General features: G+C 42.6%; 2 protein-coding genes across 4 annotated transcripts; one reads left to right on the forward strand and one right to left on the reverse strand.

Moving 5' to 3' along the window:
* Nucleotides 1–407: 407 nt before the first annotated feature.
* LOC121989038 (leucine-rich repeat receptor protein kinase HPCA1-like) lies at nt 408–3,386 on the forward strand. Of its 3 annotated transcripts, XM_042542844.1 has the most exons (10): nt 408–615; nt 718–1,290; nt 1,381–1,404; nt 1,503–1,613; nt 1,678–2,019; nt 2,089–2,204; nt 2,282–2,542; nt 2,618–2,818; nt 2,903–2,944; nt 3,025–3,386. In XM_042542844.1, exons 1-10 carry the CDS (start codon nt 531–533, stop codon nt 3,028–3,030), a joined length of 1,761 nt encoding a protein of 586 aa, XP_042398778.1. In that variant the 5' UTR covers nt 408–530; the 3' UTR covers nt 3,031–3,386. The 3 variants fall into 3 exon arrangements, with proteins under 3 accessions (XP_042398778.1, XP_042398775.1, XP_042398777.1); XM_042542841.1 differs by having other exon boundaries at nt 718–1,404; XM_042542843.1 differs by having other exon boundaries at nt 718–1,404; nt 1,684–2,019.
* Nucleotides 3,387–3,458: 72 nt separating this feature from the next.
* LOC121989069 lies at nt 3,459–6,548 on the reverse strand. Its single transcript, XM_042542888.1, has 4 exons — nt 6,183–6,548; nt 4,838–5,045; nt 4,146–4,203; nt 3,459–4,020 (listed from the first exon to the last, which is right to left on the reverse strand). The coding sequence occupies exons 2-4, from the start codon at nt 5,032–5,034 to the stop codon at nt 3,757–3,759; spliced, it is 519 nt and encodes a 172-aa protein (XP_042398822.1). The 5' UTR covers nt 5,035–5,045; nt 6,183–6,548; the 3' UTR covers nt 3,459–3,756.
* Between the last annotated feature and the right edge of the window lie 15,768 nt (nt 6,549–22,316).

Below are 22,316 nucleotides of genomic sequence, written 5' to 3' on the forward strand. Positions count from 1 at the left end.
CCGAGTTCGACTGCATATGAGCCATCTTCAACCACCTGCTTCCCGTTTGAACCTTATCTATTATACCTATAGTGGTTAATGAAGCTTCGAAAGAGTAGAGAGATAAGGGAGACACTAAAAATTCAGAGAAACAAAAACTGAATGCAATTTTAGTGTTGTATATAAATCAACAACTTAATCCTGGGTAGCAAGGTAGGGTGACTCAGGCATGACGTGAGCAAGTCAATATGATCTTTTATAATAGAATGCTTTAATACTTGCAAACGTAGAGAGAAGCCAAACATCTCGCTCTCAACCGTATTATTACAATGCAACGTACTGAGAAATCGATCTAAACAAGGCCTCAAAAAGACGAGAACAATTAGGAGGAGAGTTTTATATATAGTGGCAGCAGCTCTTGGAGCCTAAAAAATGGGTAGATTGTTCCTTCCTCAAAATCATAATGTTTTCCGTGGCCGTGCCTTCCATGCTTAGGTACACACGCCGTCGTTTCCTCGATCAATCTTCAAAAGTAAGCTGCGAACAAGAATATGAAGATTTCAGTGCTTCTCTGCATCCTCTCTTACTTCCTCGCCATTGTTGGAGCTCAGCAACAGCTTACCAAATTAACTGCAGGTCTTTTACGCATTAGATTTTTCATTCCCTGGTTAATTATTATTAGTATTATACAAAAAAAAAAAAAAAGTCAAATAAATTGTTGGGATTTATTTCCGACAGATTGCGGCTTGGATTTGAAGGCTTTCCCTTACAGTCCCGTGGGCGAATGTGTTCATCCAGAGTCTTGGCAAGTGAGAGTGTGGAACAACGTCAACACCACCCGATGTTGCCGCCATGGCCTCAATTTCTTGTCGAGAGCCGTCGCCAACTCCTCATCGCCTGACCAACCCATTCTTCTGGATTCGCAGCGGTGGGCCGAATGCACCGCCCTCCTTTCTCTCCGTGTCGATTCCTCCTTGACTTCCTGTGGGTTCGACCAACTCCACCAACCGAACTCTGCTTGCGCCGCCCTCACTCCCTCCTCGCTTACCGACATCGTTGCCCCTGCTTTCGACGTCATCGCCACCTGTTCGGAGATCAATCCTGTAAACTTTCTGACCGCTTGTTCGAACTGCACCGATAGTATCTCCGACGCGATACAGGCCGTCGTCAAGCATTTCAAGGTTGATGACAATGACAGCGAGAAGGCAGTTTGTAGCGTCGCCACCGTTACAGCAGTTGCCTCTTCTAGGATCGCCAACGACACTTGGACTGATGACTACTACCGGTGCTTGGCGGCCATGGATTCCCAAGGTAGATTTTTGTTTCGCACATGTGGACAGTTCCTGAGCTTTCGACTTCTGCTATCTAATTCAACAAGTTTTTCTTCTTGTTTCCTTTTAGATGACACATCGGCGAGTAGAAAGCGTAAGTGCCATGATTCACTGAGAGTCTTCCTCGCCATTATCATCGCATCTAGCAATTAATTAACTGTTCTCGTGCGTTTGGATTTCTTGCTTGCTCAGGTGATTTGGTCATATACATACTGGCGATCCTGATTGCAGTGATGGCGTTTTCCCTTCTCATCGCTTTGTACAGGATCATTAAGACTAGGAAACGGCGCGAACACAAAAAAGGTACTCAGGCGTGCTCATTCGGAGATTAGGAACATGGTTAATGATACAAATAGATGTTCTTAAGGTGCAGGCAGCGATGCAGCAGAGAAAGAGACCAGCGCATGGTCCGGCCTCTACCGATTCTCCAAAGCAGAGATTGAGAAGGCAATCAACTATAGCAGTGACGGATTCCTGGGCGCAGGCAGTGCAGGCCGAGTCCACCAAGGTGTGCTTCCCAGCGGGCAGCTCGTGGCGATCAAGCACATCTACACCGCCGCCACCAACCTCTTGTTCACTCGGGAAGTCGAAGGCCTCTCCAAAGTTCGACATCACAATCTCGTCTCCCTCCTCGGTTACTGCGATGAGAATGGGGATAGGTTTCTGGTCTACGAGTTCTGCTCCAATGGCAACTTGGCACAGAAATTGAGTATAGTCCTGCCATAGCAGTTGTTCTCAGAATGCATGGCGGAGCGGTACTGACTTGGTTTTCCTGCAGGAGGAAAGAGTTGTCTTCCGTGGGAAAAAAGGGTTGAGATATTGAGAGATTGTTCGGTTGCGCTGAGGTTTCTTCATACCCACCCTGACGGATGCATTGTCCATAGAGACATCAAGGTGGAGATTTTTCTGGAGCTTGTTGGATGGCAAACTTTCTAGTTGATTGAATTCGGTCTTTTGTGTTTGGTTTTCAGCTCACCAACATTCTCCTGACGGAGAAGATGGAACCCAAACTTTCCGACTTCGGCCTGGCGAAGATGGTGGGCATGAAGGAGACCCAGTGCTTCACTGACATCAAAGGGACCATTGGCTACATGGATCCGGAGTACATGTCGAATGGAAACCTCACCTGCGCCAGTGACATCTACAGTTTCGGAATTGTGATTTTGCAAGTTTTGTCAGGGCGCAAAGTGATCGAACTGAACACCCAGGCACGAGATTCTCTGACCAGAGCGGTATGAAACCAAAGTAGCATCGCAGTGTCTAATCTGTCAGCTGATCTGCTGATTGCTTGAAAACTATGCGTACAGGCCAGGGATGCGTCGTCAGGGAAGCGGCCGCTCACTGACTTTGTTGATCCGTGCCTCCAGGGACAAGTGAACTTGGACGACTTCAAGTCGATCTTGCGCGTCGCTGTTCTCTGTGCGTCAGGTTCGAGCAAAGGGCGTCCACGGATCAAGGACCTTGTTGAAGAACTAGAGAAAACATGCAGTAACACACAGAACAAAATGGTTGGATCAACAACGCTCTGTCTTTCTTCATTAAAATTTCTATTATTTCTACTGATATCTGTGTGATGATGGATTACTATGCAGCTTGAAGTAAGCAGACAATATCAATCTCCAGAAGTAATTGAGGTGGAGAAGTGATACAAGTTTTATTTTAGTAAAACATTGGTTTATCATGAATCTAAGATCATGCTGTTTCTTTTGGATAGGTTTGAGTTAGATTGGAGTGCCTTCGGATGAAGGAACGAATAAATGGAGGAAATCAGTGGAATCGCGCTTCCAGGGCTGAATTATATTCGTAGCTGAAGTTGAAGTGACTAGTGCTGTTCTTTTTGTTGGTAACAAAATTAGGTTATTTCTGGCTTCGTTGTCTGTGAATAGATGATTGAACTTTGATGATTAGGGTTTGATTTCCACTTTTTTGTTGTTGTGCTACACAAGTTTACAGTCTTTTGATGCATGGAGTAATCTTAAATTATACAGGTGTCTTGTTTCATATAAAAGAACATGTGAATAGTGCGTACAGACGATCATGCATCTATTGATTTGTTTAATGGGGTAATGTAATTTTCATTTGTATTATAGGAGGAGCCTTCATTTAGTAGATGTTTTTATTTAATTAAATTAGAGAATAACTGAAGAATTGGATGATGGATCACACATCTGATACAGAGAAACTTGTTTAGATTTACATTAGCTTGTCGTACTACATATCATTACTTCGAGATCGATAAGACATGGTTAACTATACACATACCTTGCGTTTAAAACCTCAAATATTTACAAAATCAAACTCGACTCGAGACTGGTGTTTCGACAGCTTCAACAGCTGGGATAGGATCATCACTAGACATCGGTGATCGCTAAGGTACATAACGCAATTCGGGACTAGATGGCAAATTTACACAGGCAATCAGGTCAAGATTTTTTGTTAGAAGAGCTCAAGCTAAAGCTGGTGCAACATGATGCTTCCCAGGGCTGCTACAAGCAAATCCTTCAATTCTCACCTTAGGACTGCCCCCAACTGAAGAACCACATGTTGGTGAGCCTCTCTCAAGTCTTCCAGCTTGCATCACACTGGGCGAATTGCCGATGGAAGAAGCGAAGGACTGGGATTGTACGACAAATTGGGGGTCATGGATAACTGGATTGTTGGCACGCACGGGAGGAGAACCACAGAAGAATCCATCATTGTCCCACTCATCCTGCCAGCAAATAAATATTTTATATTGTAGAACAATTACTAGAAAGGAAAGATTATGCAACAACAGTATGAGTTAGTTACCTGGTAGAAAGGAAAGATTATGCAACAACAGTATGAGTTAGTTACCTGGTTCAAAAGATCAAGAATCTCAGCAGCACAATCCATCCTGTACATTGGCTTCACACTGCAAAATAAAATAGCATTATCATCTGAAAGCTTTCCACTTTATAATCATTTTTTTCCTTTGGGAAAGTAAAACAATGATTGTGGAGTTTAAATAAAAAACAAGAAACAAACACAAGGTAAAATGAAGTCAATTTTCAAATTGATTAACTCAAACAGGAAGATATAAATATTTTTTTAGGAATTACATGTACTGTTTGATTCATATGGAAAAAAAAACTCCATATCAATATTTTATCTTATGGATTTAGCCTCTTCAATTACTAACACAATTCATAACAAATAAGCAACGTCACAGAGAATGAATCATCAGATGCTTAACATTTAAATTTTAGACACTTCTATATCACCACTCAATGCGCTTACAAATGGAAGTGAAATTCTGACTGAAATGTGAAGTTCTGTAGGGATGTATGTGAAAAAATTTGTCTTTGTAGGAAATTACCACAATTCACAAACTCTATAAAATAAAAGATGAATATTTCCCATAAATTGATGCTGTTACAAGATTCAAATTCTATTAAAAGTAGGCTAAAATTTGTTGCACATGATCATCATGTAAATCGTTATATACTAGAAGATACCAACTTTAGAAAGAACAAGCAACCTAATAAATTAATATATTTTAAACTCACCCCTTTGACTTTGAACTAGCTCTACTGAGAGTATTAGTTAAGCAAGACACTCTTGTAGGTCGACAAGGTTGAGGACAAATAACTTCAGATTTTGAAATTGGTTGGTTATCAATTTGCCAAAACCTTGATTTTCTATCAGAAATTCGATCAGGATAAAATTGTCCAGCACCATTAACTCTTCCTGGATAGTTCTCCATTTAAATGTTTCCTATATCACAAAACAAAGAATTATTTGACTAAAAAAACCACATGAAATGATATTGAAAACTTGTAACAAAATCTTACAGATTAAATGACACTATTAGCGCACAAAATATCAAGAGTTGTAGTTAACTTTGCTTGCCACTATTTTTTTTTTTTAAGAAATAGCTTTATCTTGTATTTTCTTTCAACTTGAAACATACATATTCATTATCAATTTAATCCATCAAAATCAAGGCTTAAAGGAGCTTAGCCCAGCAATAGATGATTTAGGACAGTATCATGATTTCATTTTCTTAGCTTGTGTTATTTTAAGATTTTTCAACTAAAAACCGTGGATAAATGATATAATTAATGGAACACTGTTCTTGGTAAACCAGGCTACAGAAGATTTCCCACCAAAAAAATACATCAAAACATCTTCAATAAAAATTCTCACCTAGTTCCAGTCAAAGATAGGACAAAAAAATTAATTATTCTATCAAGCAAGTCAAAAGATGATAAATAGATTAGTTGATAAATTAATTAATTACTACATATAGTACATCAGCTAACTCAACATAGGCGTAGAGATAAGATAAACTATAAATTAGGTAAAGAAACTCACACAGGCAGAAAACCTATCCACCTGTTTATAAAATTTTCACATAAAATAAACATCAAACTTCACTTTGTAAGGAAAAAAAAAAAATACAAAGACAACATCTTGTTCTTAATAATATACTGCTTATTGGAAATTATTGGTCTGACCCAAAAGTAGCAACCACTTAATTCTGACACAGACTATTACAGCTACTCGTAGCATGAGCCTTAGGAATAAAGAACAACGCATAGCCACTAGAAAGTTAGTTTTTTTTTTTTGTTATGTAAACCAATTTCAGATTTTTAAGTGAATCATCTGGCAGTGGAATATTGAATTATCAATAGAGTAGAAGATCCAAACTAGGGATCAGTCCTGTAGGTAACGCTAAGATTAGAAACATATCAGAAACTCTAAAAGAGTAACGCGAGATTTGAAACAACATAACAATTAACATATCGATAGCGGATCCGAGCAATTTTTGTCAGTATGCAATAAAGAATAACATGTATTCACCGCAGCTCGAATGCTCACAAGGAGAAAAAGAAGGCTCCCCTTCTATACCTTAATATCGAACCCAAACGCCTCCGTAACGCCAGATCTAGCTCTTCTTAGTCACAAAATCAGCAGATCTCGAGCCGCTGCCCGAAATCCCAACAGGATCTAAGAAATCGTACTGCGAAGATACCGATGCTCTTCATCGCACCCACCGAGAAGCCACTCGCAGGGGAATAGAGGGAGGGGGGAAGCTGGAAAAGCGTGAGGGAAGGAGAAACGAGGAAAACCTTCCCCTACTCCTCCTTCCCTTCTCTCTTCCTCGTCGCCGCAAGCGACGCCGAGATGCTCTCTCCCGTCGCCGCCTGACAACACCCGCAATGAGAGCCCCTCGTAGGTTATGCTTCTTCATATTCAAACAATCTCATAAATCTCTAATTTTTAACCCCGTTTTTAATGACAGTATTTGTGCTTAATTAAACTCGATTCGGCCGAGTCGGGAAGCGACTCGGTCGGCCACCCTGTTAGCCACGCGCGCGTGGCCGCGATACGATGATTCCACCACGGGGCCGTGCTCCGCCGTTACTTTTGATCAACGGCCGTCTCACCCCATTCTAACTGCTTTCAAATTGGGAGACGGTACGAAAACGCCGTTACATAAGCGTCAACGGAAAGAGAGCGCAGAATTGAAGAGGGAGAAACCGTTTGTGTTTGACTCAGTTAATTGGCGTGTATCCAAGAGTCATTAGGACGAGCAACAACTTGAGTGATCCGGTCTGCCAACTGTGTGAATTGATTATTGATAAAATGATAGGAGTGTTGGTGGAGAAAGAATTTGAGTTGCCAGTTGTGGACCTTAAGCTAAAAGTAGTGGACCTATATCTATATAGATAGAGTTAACGGGAATATTAAAATGAAAGTCAAGGAGAAGGTATCTAGCATAAATATTTTTAATATAATATTCATAATAATGAGATGTCACTTCTTCTAGACAGAGGAAGGTTCCATTATATATATATGTCAATAATAGAACATTCTCTGATAACTTTTTACAATTCTATGATAATATTATCTCTTAGAGGGAGTTCGATCGGCCTGGAACCGATTGAATTTAAGCTCGGAAACATGCCTATGTAAAGAGCGGGAAGCTGAGCCCAGTAGGGAGCTGAGCCCCATAGATCTGACCGACTCTGTTGCCGCTCGAGTTTATGCTGGGAGTCTGGAGCCCTACTTTTGAGGAGTGGGAAGTTGAGCCCTATAGATCCTGTTGGCTCTATGGGCGCTCGAGTTTATGCTAGAAACTTTGCCCATGAGAAGTGGGGAGCTAAGTCACGTAGGTTCGGCTAGCTCTGTGATCGCCCAATTTTATGCTAGAAATCCTGTTCATAAGAAGTGAGGAGTTGAGTCCCGTAGATCCGATCGGATCTATTACCGGTTGAGTTTATATTGCACGAGGACCGAGGAGCTGAGTCTCGTAGGTCCAGACGGCTCTGTGGCCAGCCAGGTTTATGATGGGAGTCTTGCCCATAAGAAGTAGGGAGCTGAGCCCCGTAGATCTGACGAACTCTGTGGTCGCCCAAGTTTATGCTGGTAACCTTGCCCATGAGAAGTGAGGAGCTGAGCCTCGTAGGTCTGCCCAGATCTGTGGCTGCCCGGGTTTATGCTAAAAGCTCTGTTCATGAGGAGTGAGGAGTTGAGTCTCATAGGTTCGACCGATTCTGTAGCTGGCCGGGTTTATGTTGGAAACCTTGTTAATCAGTGAGGAGTTGAGTCCCGTAAGTCTGGTCGACTCTATGGCCGCCCGAGTTTATACCGAGAATCCTGCTTCCGAGAGGTGTTTTGTTCAGATACGTACACCATGACTTTGACTACAACCTCACCTTGATTTTGACTGTCACGTCATCTTGACTATCAACTTCACATTACCTTTGGAGCCATTCATAACATGTCATATCATAAGGCTCTCTTTCAAGTCAATTCGAAGGAGACGCGAGTCTCACTGACTAGACAATCTATCATAAAGATTGTATGGCTCCCGACCACAAACTTAGACCATGGACTTGTTGCATAACATTGATCGAGTAACTATGGCGATACCGAGCGAGCGATAGTAACAGTGCCGAGCGAGTAGTGAAAACGATGTCGAACGAGCGACGAAAATGGAGAATGTCGAGCGTGAGGCGATTTATAAGTGTCGAGCGAGCAAAAATTTATTGATGAGTGTCGATCGGCTGTGTATACGAGTGTGTCAAGCAGGCAGTGATTTATGAGTGCAGAGCAGGCAGCAATTTGTTGATGAGTGTCCATCGGTGGGTATACACGTGTGCCAAGTGGGCAACATGTGATGATGAGTGTCAATCGGGCGGTGATATGTAAGTAGTGCCTAGCGGATGACGATATATAAGGAATGTCGAGCGGGTGACGATTTATAAATACCGAGCGGGCGACGATTTATTGATGAGTGTTGATTGGCTGGGGATACGCGTATGCCGATTAGGAAGAGATTTATAAGTATCGATCAGGCAGCGATTTGTTGATGAGGGTTGATCAGCTGGGGATACACATGTGTTGAGCGGGCGGTGATTTATGAGTGTTGATCGGGCTGCGATATGTAAGTAGTGCCAAGCGGGTGACGATATGTAAGTAGTGTCGAGTGGGCGACGATATGTAAGGAATGTCAAGTGGGTGGTGCTATGTGTTGAGTGTCGAGCGAGCAATGATATGTGATGAGTGTCGAGCGAGCGTAGATGGGTACCGGTCAAGTGGGAACCATGTTCAAGTAAATGGTTGCTGGGAGTCATGCCCAAGTGAAAATGCTGGGAGTCATACCCAAGTGAATTGATGTTGAAGGCCATGCTAAGTGAATTAGCACTAGAAACCATGCTCAAGTGAATAATTCACATGAGTCATGCACGTTTATAACTCGCAGCTTGGGTGAGAGTTTGAGACATAAACGCGAGGGCAAGATCACTTATAACTCGGCCGAGCAACATGAAAGTCTTGGGCATAGGCGCGAGGGCATGCTCGCTTATAACTCGGATGAATGACACGAGAGTCTAGGACATAAACACGAGGGCAATCTTGTTTATAACTCAGCCAAGCGGCACGAGAATCTAGGACATAGGCGCAAGAGCAAACTTTCTTATAACTCGGCTAAGCGGTACGAGAGTTGAGACATATACGCGAGGGAAAGCTCGCTTATAACTCGATCGAGCAACACGAGAGTCTGGGACATAGGCGCGAGGGCAAGCTTGCTTATAACTTGGCCGAGCGACACAAGAGTCTGAGATATAGGTGCGAGCGCAAGCTCGCTTATAACTCGATGGAGTGGCACGAGAGTCTAGAATATAGGTGTGAGGGCATGCTCGCTTATAGCTTGGTCAGGTGGAGCGAGAGTCTGGGACAGTCGATCGGATGGTCGTTGGGCACCTGAGTTGTACATGCTTATGACTCGCCTCTGGGGCGAGAGTTTATGGCATAGCCGCAAGGGCAAACTCATTTATAACTTGACCGAGTAACGCAAGAGTCTAAGACAACCGACCGAATAGTCGTTGGGTGCATGAGCCATACAGGTTTATAAATCGGTCGAATGACACAAGAGTCTGAGATTAAACCTTGGATATTGTAGCTACACAACATTGGAGGTACGGTGTAAGATTTGAATGCCTTGGAGAGTAGAGGCACAGTGTATGACTCGAATGCCTTGGAGAATGGAGGCATTATGTTGGAGGCACGGTGCATGACATGAATGCTTTGGAGAGTGGAGACACGGTGCATGATCCGAATGCCTTGGAGAGTGGGGCATGACATTAGAAGCATAGTGTATGGCCTTATTCCTTGGAGAGTAGAGGCACAGTGTATGACCTGAATGCTTTGAAGAGTAGAGGCATGACATTAGAAGTATAGTGTATGACCCGAATGTCTTGGAGAATGGAGGCACGACGTTGGAGTCATAGTGTGTGACTCGAATACCTTAGAGAGTGAAGACACTGTGTATGATTTGAATGCCTTGGAGAGTGGAGGCACAGTACTATAACCTTAATTCCTTGAAAGGTAGATCCGCTACCTTAGCGGCCCCCCTAGTGCCGGCCCCACGGATATGGAGGAAGGTTCATGCAGGTACACAGGTCATAGGCGCATGGCGGGGTAAACCCCAGGTCGTCAGTTCCTGAGAATCGACCCCTGACCATTACGCCAGAGATACCATGCGCCCACCGTCTGCGCTACGCCCTGGGGGCAACCTTAATTCCTTGAAGAGTAGAGGCATGGTGTATGACCCAAATATCTTGGAGAGTGGAGGCACAGTGTATGACCCGAATGCCTTGGAGAGTGGAGGCACGGTGTTAGAGGCTAATGTATGACCCGAATGCCTTGGAGAGTGGAGACACAATGTATAACCTAAATGTCTTAGAGAGTGGAGGCACAGTGTATGACCTAAATGCCTTGGAGAGTGGAGGCACGATGTTGGAGGTACGGTGTATGACTCGAATGCCTTGGAGAGTGGAGTTACAATGTTTGAGGCATGATATATGACCCAAATACTTTGGAGAGTGGAGACACGGTGTATAACCCAAATGTCTTGAAAAGTAGAGGCATGGTATATAACCCAAATGCCTTGGAGCTAAGAGCCACAATGTTTGACCTGAATGCCTGGGAGCTGGGAGGCACGGTCTATGACCTGAATGTCTTGGAGTTGGGAGGCACGATGTATAACTCGAATGCCTTGGAGTAGAGAGGTATAATGTATGACCCAATTGCTTAGGAGCTGGGAGGCATAGTATATAACTTGAATGCCTTGGAGCTGGGAGGCACGGTGTATGACCTGAATGCCTTGGAGCCGAGAGGCATAATGTATGACCTGAATGTCTGGTAGATGAGAGGTATGGTGTATGACCCGAATGTCTGGTAGATAGGAGTCATGGTGTATAACCCAAATGCGTTGGAGCTGGGAGACACAATATATGATCCGAATGCCTGGGAGTTGGGAGGCACGGTGTATAACTCGAATGCCTTGGAGCTGGGAGGTACGGTGTATGATTCAAATGCCTTGGAGCTAGGAGTTGTGGTGTATAATCTAAATGCCTTGGAGCTAGGTGGCACGGTGTATGATCCGAATGTCTTTGAGCTTGGACTTTTGTCTGTGCTAAAAAATAGGGATATATTTTAAATTTTAAAGTGAAAAAAATCAAATTTTAAACTTATCTGTCGACTTGAGCGAATAATCTCAAGTTGTTAAATAGGGATGAATAAGCTGCTTGGGATTACTGAGCTGCCGGTTGGAGCTACCAAGTGAATGATAGAATGAAATTTATCCCAAATGAAGATGCCAAAAGGATTTGCCGAATGAAATTGCCACAATTTAAAATTCCTATAACAGGAGCTATTTGGGAGCTATCGATCAGATTGAAAGTTTGGTCCTTTGGGATTTCTGATCGGATGCTCATTTTGACTTTTGCTTATCGGACCTGCTTTGCCAGTTAGATGTGTCCCTTTTGATTTTTCTGATTGGCTTTTACTTGGAGATGTCGACCAGACTTTACTTGAAGATGTCGATCGGTTGCGCTTTTGGTCAATTTAGAGAATCTGTTAATTTTGACCAATTTAGAGATTTAGCCGATTGATATTTCTTGATGGGAAATTTATCTCTTTTGCATGTGGTTTTGATGACAACTCAGATTTTGGGGCAACCCTCAGCAGACATTCATAAAAATGCTAAGGGGAACTCAAACGGTTGTTTTTACTTGTATCTTTTCTTAGACATAGGAAATTCCTCTTCCAAGGCAGCAAGTGCTCAGTGCGGGTGAGAATCCGCGGTCTGTTCTTTAGACAATGCTTGCACCTTGGCCCTTAGAAATAGCTTGTACTCCTCCGGTGTCAAAGTAACGTTGATTTTACCAGCTGCGCCCATCTTTACATTCTAGAACGGGTGAATATGTTCTCACAGACGGTACTAAATTTGATCCTGTCTGAAAGTTGAGTGGATGGACAGCTGGTGAAGTGACAGGAGTGTTGACAAAGGAAAGACTTTGAGATGGGAGTTGCAGACCTTGAGTTGGAAACTGCAAAACTACTCACACCACAAACAGGGCCAACAGAAATGTTAGAGCGAGAACCAGGGAGGAGGTTATTAGTGCAGACACTCTGACGCTCAAGTCAGAACAGTAATCGAGTAAAATGGAGAAGAAGGTTAATAGTAGAACAATAAATGTAGATGCATGGGCGTGCGTGTTGGAATAGGTTAGGTCGGCAAGAGGGGAGTGAATTGCCTGTTAAAAATAAAATGAACTTTTCTCGTTTTTTCAACTCTAGTTAGTAGCACAAGTCTACCAAACAGAATAATAAAACTGAATAAAAAGTAAGAGGGCAATCTATTATTTAGTTACAACCTAGGTGGTTGTTAATCCAAGGTGTTGAACAAAGTTCCACTAGAAAATCCTCCTTTGTTGAAGGCGGAGTAGCCTCTTACAAATGTTTACATCTCACAGAATGATTAGGAAGTGAATACAAGACTTGTAAATCAGTTGTTATATTTTTTCTAGGTCCAGGGGTTCTTTTATAGCCCCTCAACAAACTTATTCGAGGCTAGAAGATGCCTTCAATAGGGTGGAAGGCGCCTCCAGCGTGGCAAATCCTATCCGTGCGAAGATAAAGTTTATCTTCACAAACAGTCATTGTTTGAAGGCGCCTTCAAGGGGTTGAAGGCGCCTTCCATAGAGGCGCGAAGGAACCTTCAAGGGTTGAAGGCGCCTTCCTCCTGAAAGGTGCGAGGGTGCCTTCAATACCGTTGAAGGCACCTTCAGCAGTTGCTACCGAGCTCCAAACTTCTCCTTTTTCTCTTCCGCTGCTCTGCTCGCTTGGGTGATTTCGGTCATCCTGAATAGGGCTCACCCGAATCTATTTTCTGACCTTCTCCTCAAATAGGCTTCTTCCCTGGCTTCTCATCCCTCGAACATCGTGTACACCCTTCTCGTCTACCGATATATGTTGGTGTAATATCCTTAGGTCAATGTTGACCTGGTTGACTAAGCTTGAGTTGACTCAAGCTTGAGTCTCGATATTTGGGTTTCAATGTTTGACAATACATGAAGATTGCATATGCAATCGTCCATTTGGGGAGATTATTGATACAATTTCCCTCTGGTCAAGATTGACCAGTTAGATGTGAAGAAGAGTCAAGTAGGTCAAAGGGTTGACCGGATACTTGACTAGGAAAGTCCTAACTGGAGGTGAAATACCTAGTGAGTGAAACTAGGCAGTTGGAAAATCCTAGTGAGTGAAGCTAGGTGAAAGTAGGGGTGTAAATGAACTAAGCCGCTCGCGAGCTATTCGAAGCTCGATTCGATAAAAGCTCGTTTGAGCTTGTTTAATGAGGCTCGTTAAGATAAACAAACCAAGCTCAAGCTTCGCAATATTCGGCTCGTTAGCTCGTGAACGCGTTCGTTAAGCTCATTAAGCAACTTTTAAATAAAAAAAATAATAGTTTTGATATTGAATTTATAGATTTTACACTCTACTTATAAAAAATATGGAAAAAATATATTAAATTTATTTATTAGAATAAAAGTATAAATTTTAATAATAATATTATAATTTTATCTAAATATATAATTTAGTTTTTAATGAATATTTAAATTTATGATTTATATTTATTAAGCTTGTTTGGGCTCGATAAAAGCTCGAATAAGCTCGTGAGCCATGAATATATTCGTTAAATAAAGCTCGAGCTCGGTTCGATTATAAACGAGCCAAGCTCAAACATTCAAGAATTCGGCTCGGCTCGGCTCGATTACACCCATAGGTGAAAGTCCTGGTGAGTGAAGCCAAGTAGGTGAAAGTCCCAGTGAGTGAAGTCGAGCAGTGGGAAAATCCTGGTGAGTGAAGCCAGGTGAAAACCCTAGTGAGTGAAGCTAGGTGAAAGTCCTGGTGAGTGAAGGCAGGCAGATGGGAAGTCCTAGTGAGTGAAGCTAGGCAGATGGAAAGACCTGGTGAGTGAAACCAAACACGTGGAAATCCAGGTGGGTTAAGGTTGACCGGACACCTAGTATTGAGAAGTCCAAGTAGGTCAAAGGATTGACCAGATACTTGGTACGAGAAAATCCAGATGTGTCAAGGATGAACGGACATCTGGTGGAAGTCCAAGTGGGTCATGGATGGCTGGACACTTGGCATGAGACGGTAAATCCAAGTGGGTCAAGGTTGACCGGACACTTGGCATAAGGTGAAAATTCCAAGTGGGTCAAAGGGATTGACCAGACACTTGGTGAAGAAGTCCTAGCAAGTCAAGGTTGATCGGATGCTAGGCATGATGTCCCAACAGGTCACGATTTATCAGATGTTGGGTTTTGGGAACCTTGTGTAAGGGATCGGTGGCCGGCTAGAAGGGGGGTTGGATAGCTAGGTCACCCCCAACTTTGATTTCTTCTCTACACGGTTAGTTTGCGCAAGCGGAAATGAAACTAAAACAAGAAAGCAATGAGTAAGAACACAAACGCTAACACGATTCTTTTACGTGGTTCGGAGATTGCTTGCTCCTACTCCACGGCGTGTCCTTGAGGTGGACGAGCCCTTGATCCTTCGGTGGATCAGTCCCCGGCAATCTCCGGCTAGAGCTTTCTCCTTCTCGGTGGAGCAAACCTCTCACAAAGGATCTCTTCCTCTTTACAATGATGAACTTAGGTTTAGGAGGAAGAGAGTAGGCTTGGAAGCTTTTGGGCAATGACAAGGAGTTATTCAATAAGCATGAGTAACCTCCTTCAAGCCCCAAAGCTTCCCTTAAATAAGAGGAGAGAGTTGATCATCATATCAACTCATCTCGGCACCAGTCGACTGCTAAAACATGCAGTCGACTGGTGTTACCGTTGGAGGTAGCCAACGGCTACTTTCCAGCACCAACGGTTATATACCGATCATGCTAAAACTAGCAATGATCGTGCAATGATCGCGAAACCTTGCGATCGATCTACACCGACCGAACGAATGTAACCATTCTGTCACCAATGATCAAGAATGATCGCACTACCGATCGCTAAACATGCGCCGATCACACAAGATCGCTACAAGATCGCTACAGTAACGCTACAGTACTGCTACAGTAAACCCTAGAATTTATGTTTTTACTCCGAATACAATCTCTCGTGTACTCGTACCCTCACCCTTACGACTCTTTTGACGCTTCCTTTGCAGCTTTACCAGAACCTTCAAGCATACTTTCTTTGGCTCTCGTCCCTCGGATGCATTCAAGCCTGCGGCTCGTCCCCAATGTCATCCTTCGCGTATGCCTCGAAATTGCTTCCCTCGGCCTTTGTCCTCGCTGCCTTGTCCACGGTCCCTCGGATGCTTCATCCTTCACCGGACCCGAAGCCATTAACCTGAGTCACATGTGTATCTTGCGAACCTGCACAACTCAAATACACATATCAAATACAAGGATGAACCTAACTTAAACTCTTTGATACACACATCAAAACTATGATCGTACCGATCAAAACCTAGGTCGATTGCACCAACAATCTCCCCCTTTTTGATGTGTGGCAATATGTTTAAGTTAGGCATAAATATCAACATGAAAATTAGAAGCAAAGCATAATACCCAAGCTCCCCCTTAACATATGCTCTCAACCATAATTTTCAAGTTTTGCACATAGTTAGGTTTTTAACTTAAACCTTTGCATTTCTCCCCCTTTGACACCATCAAAAATTGTACCAAACATGTATACATACTATGGTATCAATGTGGACTTAAAAGTACCCAAAACCAGCTCTTGAAAGTGCTGGAAAACAGCTACCAGTCGACTGCTATCTGTCGCAGTCGACTGGCACAAACCAGCCCGAATTTCAGCATTTTACAGCCAACTTCAGAAATGCATAGAAAATTCTAGAAAATTCGAAAAATCATGAAATTTTGAACACATATTTCTTATAATGTTATTTAACAAGGAAAAATATGTTTTCATGAAAATTCATCATATTTTTGAAGTTTTGATAAAAACTCAAACACTTTAAAAATCAATCAAGTTTGTATCAATTTGAAACCTTGTTTTGCAATCATATGTTTCAAAATAGCTAAACCACAGTAAATAAAACATAGAATTGTTTTCAAAACATTTGAAATGTCCAACTATGATCTATGGGCAAGATGTCCATTAATTAAACATTTGCTTTCCCCATAGTTGGTCTATGATCACTAAAAATTGATACATTTCATAACTCATCAAAATGCCATAAGCATATGTGAATTATTTGTATCATCCTAGTATCTCACATTTATTGTTAGAAAATAATGCAAGTCATTGTGAGATAAAGGTAATCTCTACTTAGCCCTTTTTATCATGAATTTCTATCAAGGCTAAGTGCTCCCCCTTAAGGTCTCAAGTCAACCAAAAAATTGGAATTATGATTTCTATGGTTGACTTGACCTAAAATCCTCTAACCCTTGAGGATTGATTTTGGCACCCAATAGAAGTTCTCTCTAATTGGGTTGACCAAGTACTCCTTAGGGATCCATTTCCTATCTATGGTCTTTGTCTTTGATTTCCCCCTAGCAAGTAGACAATGATAAGTCTTTTCATTATTGGGTTCATTGTATCCTAGCCCATTTTTCTTAAAACTTGCCCTTTGGCTCCCAATAATCATGTTTAAGGTATTTGAGCCAATTTCAAATTTTCTAAGGGCTATGGTGAGGTATTCTACTTTTTCCCTTAATTTCCTATTTTCCTCTTCTAAACATGAATCATTTGAACTTGTAGAGGAAGCATGCAAATCATCATCCCTAATAGGCATGGATTCTAATTTTTCTTTAAGCATGCAAATGTCATTTTTCAAGGATTTGTTCTTTCTTTTTGCCCTAAATAAATCATCATTTGTGCTTGAAATAATTTTAATTAAGACATGAGGAGGAAGATTATGTACCTCACTTACCGAGATGTCCGAATCCGATGTTTGACCTCCCCCTTCACTTGAGCTCCCCTCTTCATCTTCACTTGAGCTCTTACCCTCTTCATTTTCGGATGAGGTGGAGGCTATATCATCAATTCCCATTAGCGCGAAGTTGACTACATGGTGCTCTTCTTCCTCCGATGATGATGAAGGATCATCCCATGTTGCTTTTAGGTTTTGAGCCTTCTTCCCCTTTTCTTTTGTCTTCTTCTCCTCCCTCTTCTTCCCTTCCTTCTTCTTCAAGAGAGGACAATCATCTCTTATGTGTCCTTCTCCTTGACAATTATAGCAAATGATCTTCCTTGTCCTACTTTTGCTTCTAGTACTTTTCCTAGCACGAGATTTGTTAGAAGAAAAAGATTTAAATGCCTTTCTCATCTTCCTTACCATATATGCCTCTTGATCGCTATCCATTGAGGCACTTGATTCTTCGGAGTCGGAAGATGGTGTTGATGAAGATTTCTTCTTCTTCCCCTTTCCCTTGTTTGCCACAAGGGCTACTCCTCTTGATCTATGAGCTTCTCCATCTAATCCTTCAACTCTTGTTTCATGAAGCTCCATTGTTGAGAAGAGTTCATCTAGAGAGGATTTCTCTAGGTCCTTTGATATGTAGTATGAATCTACAATGGAGCTCCAAGTTGTGGTTCTTGGGAAAGCATTTAGGGCTTTCATCATCATGTCTCGATTTGAAAGTGTCTCACCTACACTTGTTAGCCCATTAATAATTTCTTTAATTCTAGAATGTAAAATTGATACCTTTTCTCCTTTCTCAAGCTTGATATTGTTGAGTTGAGTTCGAAGGAGGTCTCTTTTTGCCAATTTTGCTTCCGATGTCCCTTCATGAAGCTCCACTAGCTTTTCCCACAAGTCTTTGGCACTTGTATAGTTTCCAATTCTTGTTATTTCTTGTTGTGGAAGAACATGTAGTAGGTGATGCATTGCCTTAGAATTTGCTAGATGCTCTTCTTTTTGTCTTTTTGTCCATCTTGTTATGTCGATTGTCTCATTCCGTTCATCCTTAGGTTCTTCAAAGCCACTTCTCATGATTAGCATAATGTCAAAATCGGTATTGAAAAATACCTCCATTTTCTTCTTCCACCATGAGAAGTCCCCTTCGAATTTTGGTGGATGAATGTTTGAGCCGGCCATTTTGATGAAGTGCTCTTCTCGGCGATTAGTCCGTTGAAGGGCGTCCTCGCTCTGATACCACTTGTAAGGGATCGGTGGCCGGCTAGAAGGGGGGTTGGATAGCTAGGTCACCCCCAACTTTGATTTCTTCTCTACACGGTTAGTTTGCGCAAGCGGAAATGAAACTAAAACAAGAAAGCAATGAGTAAGAACACAAACGCTAACACGATTCTTTTACGTGGTTCGGAGATTGCTTGCTCCTACTCCACGGCGTGTCCTTGAGGTGGACGAGCCCTTGATCCTTCGGTGGATCAGTCCCCGGCAATCTCCGGCTAGAGCTTTCTCCTTCTCGGTGGAGCAAACCTCTCACAAAGGATCTCTTCCTCTTTACAATGATGAACTTAGGTTTAGGAGGAAGAGAGAGACTTGGAAGCTTTGGGCAATGACAAGGAGTTATTCAATAAGCATGAGTAACCTCCTTCAAGCCCCAAAGCTTCCTTTAAATAAGAGGAGAGAGTTGATCATCATATCAACTCATCTCGGCACCAGTCGACTAGTGTTACCGTTGGAGGTAGCCAACGGCTACTTTCCAGCACCAACGGTCATATACCGGTCGATTGCTAAAACTAGCAATCGACTGGTGCAGTTGACTGCGAAACCTTGCAGTCGACTGATCTACACCGACCGAACGAACAGAACCATTCTGTTCGCGCCCAGTCGACTGCGCAATCGACTGCACCAGTCGACTGCTAAAACATGCAGTCGACTGCTACAATACTGCTATAGTCGCTACAGTACTGCTACAGTAAACCCTAGAATTTATGTTTTTACTCCGAATACAATCTCTCGTGTACTCGTACCCTCACCCTTACGACTCTTTTGACGCTTCCTTTGCAGCTTTACCAGAACCTTCAAGCATACTTTCTTTGGCTCTCGTCCCTCGGATGCATTCAAGCCTGCGGCTCGTCCCCAATGCCATCCTTCGCGTATGCCTCGAAATTGCTTCCCTCGGCCTTTGTCCTCGCTGCCTTGTCCACGGTCCCTCGGATGCTTCATCCTTCACCGGACCCGAAGCCATTAACCTGAGTCGCATGTGTATCTTGCGAACCTGCACAACTCAAATACACATATCAAATACAAGGATGAACCTAACTTAAACTCTTTGATACACACATCAAAACTATGATCGTACCGATCAAAACCTAGGTCGATTGCACCAACACCTTGGACTTGATTTAAGCAAGTCAAAGGTGGGTCAATCGATCAACCAATCAATTGAACCATAGTCCAATCGATCACTTGATCAATTAGATGTGTGTCGTGAAGAAGGTTTGGCCTAATCGATCAATCAATCGATTGGGAGCAATTGTCGCTAACACAGAACCGTTCCCAATCGATCAGCCGATTGATTGGGCACCTCCAATTGATCAGCTGATTGATTGGGGAGCTGGAAATCACACAATAGAGGCTGAATCGATCGGGCAATCAATTCAGGCATTTTCCATAGAGCATAGAGGCACTCTGAATCAATCAGCCGATCGATTCAAAGTCTCCCCAATCGATTGAGAGTCATTCAATCGATTGGGATCCAACCATTGCATAGGTTATAGCTTCTGGCGAGTGTCATCTTCGAAGCATTCCTTTCCAGCGACTACAATGTTATCTCAGCAACGATTCACAAACTTCTCCACACTTTCACAGCCAGTTCTTGAAGGCTCTTGGAGACAAGTGTAGTTACACTTCCAAGGTTCAAGAGGCAACAACAAGCAACAAGTAAGCAAGAAGAAAAAGTTTCCATTTGTATCTTTTATATTTTCTTCTTGTGGGTATTGTATATTGTTGTATGAGTTTGTAAGAGGCTTCTCCGCCTCCGGCTGCGACCGAGAAGGAGTGCTTTTATTAGTGGAGAGCGTGTCGTGTGTAGATCCTTGGATTAGTCACCTCTTCTTGGGGTGGATACCAAGTAAATCCTTTGTGTTAACGTTGTAAGTTTGCTTCGAGTTCATTCCGCTGCATATCATCATCAAAGAAGCAAGCAATCAAGTGCGACGAGCTATTCACCCCCCCCCTCCTAGCATATTTCGACCCTAACAAGTGGTATCAGAGCGAGATCGCTCTTTACCAGAATTATCGCCGGAAGGGGCAACAAGGCTTGAGGGTGAAGAAGTTGAAGCTCCGAAATTCAACAAGTCAAAGAGTTCATCAAGGCTCAACTTCAAATGCAATTCGGAGATGGATTCGGATTCGACACAAGGGTACCTCCACCATTCATATCAACAAGCTTCGATTCTTGGAAATCAAGAATCGAAAATTCCCTTATGATGGAGAGAAAACAATGGTTTGCTCTAATGAAAGGCTTCGAAGCTCCAAAGAATTCAAAAGGCAAGATCCTCAAGAAAAGCAAATGGAGTCAAGAGCAAATCCAAAGGTGTGAGGCAAATGACAAGGTAACCAAATTATTGATTAGTTTATTGTCAAGCACAACTCTATGTAAAATTGGAGAATTTGAAGATGCAAAAGAATTGTGGAGCAAATTGGACAAGCTTCATGAAGACCCGCCACTGCATCAAACCAAGATAAATCCAAAGAAGGCAACTTATTGGAGCAAGACCAAAAGGAGGAGGACACCGAGGTTGAGAGATGCTCAACATCGAAAGAACAAGAAGCTTCATCCTCAACGGAGTGCAACGAGAAGGACAAAGAGGAAGCATACTTTTTGTTCTATGTAGAGGATGAAGATGAAGAGCCCTCCACCTTGAGAATTGAGGGGGGCCGACCTTCGTTGACATCGGATTAAGAAGAAGGAGAAACTTCTACTTTCGGGTCAAGAGAAGAAGAAGATGGGGCAACCTCCACAACACAAGCAAAATCAAATGGAGAATTAAGTGTCATCCCTACCCGTGAAGGTATAATTAACTCAAGTAAAAATAAAAATCATATTATATGTTTTGAGTATAGGGAACATGGGCACTATACGAGAAAGCATCCCAAATTGACCAAAAAGAAGGGCCAAGTGGCATCAAAGGGCAAAGAGAAGTCCAAAGAGACCACCCCCACAACAAAGAAGAGCAAGGAGCACATAGTGTGCTTCTTGTGTAATCAAAAAGGACATTACTGGAGCCAATGTCCAAAGAGGAAGAAGTCGTTCAAGCCCAAAAGAGGAAGCACAAGTCAAGGGGGAGCTCTTAAGATCAAACCCAAGGTAACATTTATTGATGCAATTCCTCTTAGAAATGGTAAAGAGCATGCTAATTCTAGTTTATATCATTTTAATGTCATTTACCATAAAAATAGAAAACATGATAGCATTAAGGAAAACATGTAGCTCTTCATGTTAAAATTACCTCACCTAAGGTTAGAAAAGTAGATAACTACTTGGGCAAAATACTAAGGATAGTATATACAAGCTCAAAAATAGAAATGCTCAAGAACTTAAAGAAAAATCCAAAACTAAGGATTTAATGATGGAAAATCAAGTCTTGAGGTCAAGGCTTGATAACATGGAAAAGACCTTAAAGAAAATCAAAAAATTTCTTAAGGGTCAAAATTGTAGGACCGTTGGGTCGGCTAGGATGGGGTTGTTGGATATCCTGCTAACACAAAAAAAGAAAACAAGCCCTCCTCGAACTCTTTAGGCTAACACTTGCATAATTAAGTTAAGCAGATAAATTAAAAGCATAAAGAAAAGCGAGGCACAAAAGATTTACTTGGTTACAACCGATGTGGTTGTTAATCCAAGGAAGATTAAGCTCAATAAAACTCCTTCGGGCGGAGAAGCCTCGTACAGCGTTGAAGTGCAGAAAACAGAAGCTTAGACTAAAAGAGAGTGTGCAAGCACTGGATTTACAATCAGTGAGTTCTGTTTAAGCTTCTGGACCAAGGCTATATTTATAGTCTTGGTCCGGGTGCCTGGAAGGGTTCCGGGTGCCCTGGGGGGGATAAATTTTATCCCCCAACGGTCGGATCGAGTCAAAACTCGATCTGGTTGAAAAGTCGATTCCGGGCGCCCGGAAGGGTTCCGGGCGCCCGGAGCCCTAAGGTCAACATAAGTTGACTTTTCGACTCCGGTTCAGCTCGTCTCGATCCAGCTCATCTCGGTCCGGGTCTGTTCGCTCCGGCTCCGTTTGCTTGGGTGATCTC

The sequence above is a fragment of the Zingiber officinale genome, chromosome 6B, assembly GCF_018446385.1.
Source record: "Zingiber officinale cultivar Zhangliang chromosome 6B, Zo_v1.1, whole genome shotgun sequence".
In the NCBI taxonomy this organism is placed as follows: domain Eukaryota; kingdom Viridiplantae; phylum Streptophyta; class Magnoliopsida; order Zingiberales; family Zingiberaceae; genus Zingiber; species Zingiber officinale.

Excerpts from the sequence above, each read along its gene's own strand:
- LOC121989038 (XM_042542841.1), top strand. The coding sequence starts at position 531 with ATGAAGATTTCAGTGCTTCTCTGCATCCTCTCTTACTTCCTCGCCATT. Across the intron at positions 1,614-1,677 it reads ACGGCGCGAACACAAAAAAG|GTGCAGGCAGCGATGCAGCA; the intron begins GTACTCAGGCGT and ends GATGTTCTTAAG. Across the intron at positions 2,205-2,281 it reads TTGTCCATAGAGACATCAAG|CTCACCAACATTCTCCTGAC; the intron begins GTGGAGATTTTT and ends TTTGGTTTTCAG.
- LOC121989069 (XM_042542888.1), bottom strand. The coding sequence starts at position 5,034 with ATGGAGAACTATCCAGGAAGAGTTAATGGTGCTGGACAATTTTATCCT. Across the intron at positions 4,204-4,837 it reads GCTAGTTCAAAGTCAAAGGG|TGTGAAGCCAATGTACAGGA; the intron begins GTGAGTTTAAAA and ends TTTATTTTGCAG. Across the intron at positions 4,021-4,145 it reads TTCTTGATCTTTTGAACCAG|GATGAGTGGGACAATGATGG; the intron begins GTAACTAACTCA and ends ATTTGCTGGCAG.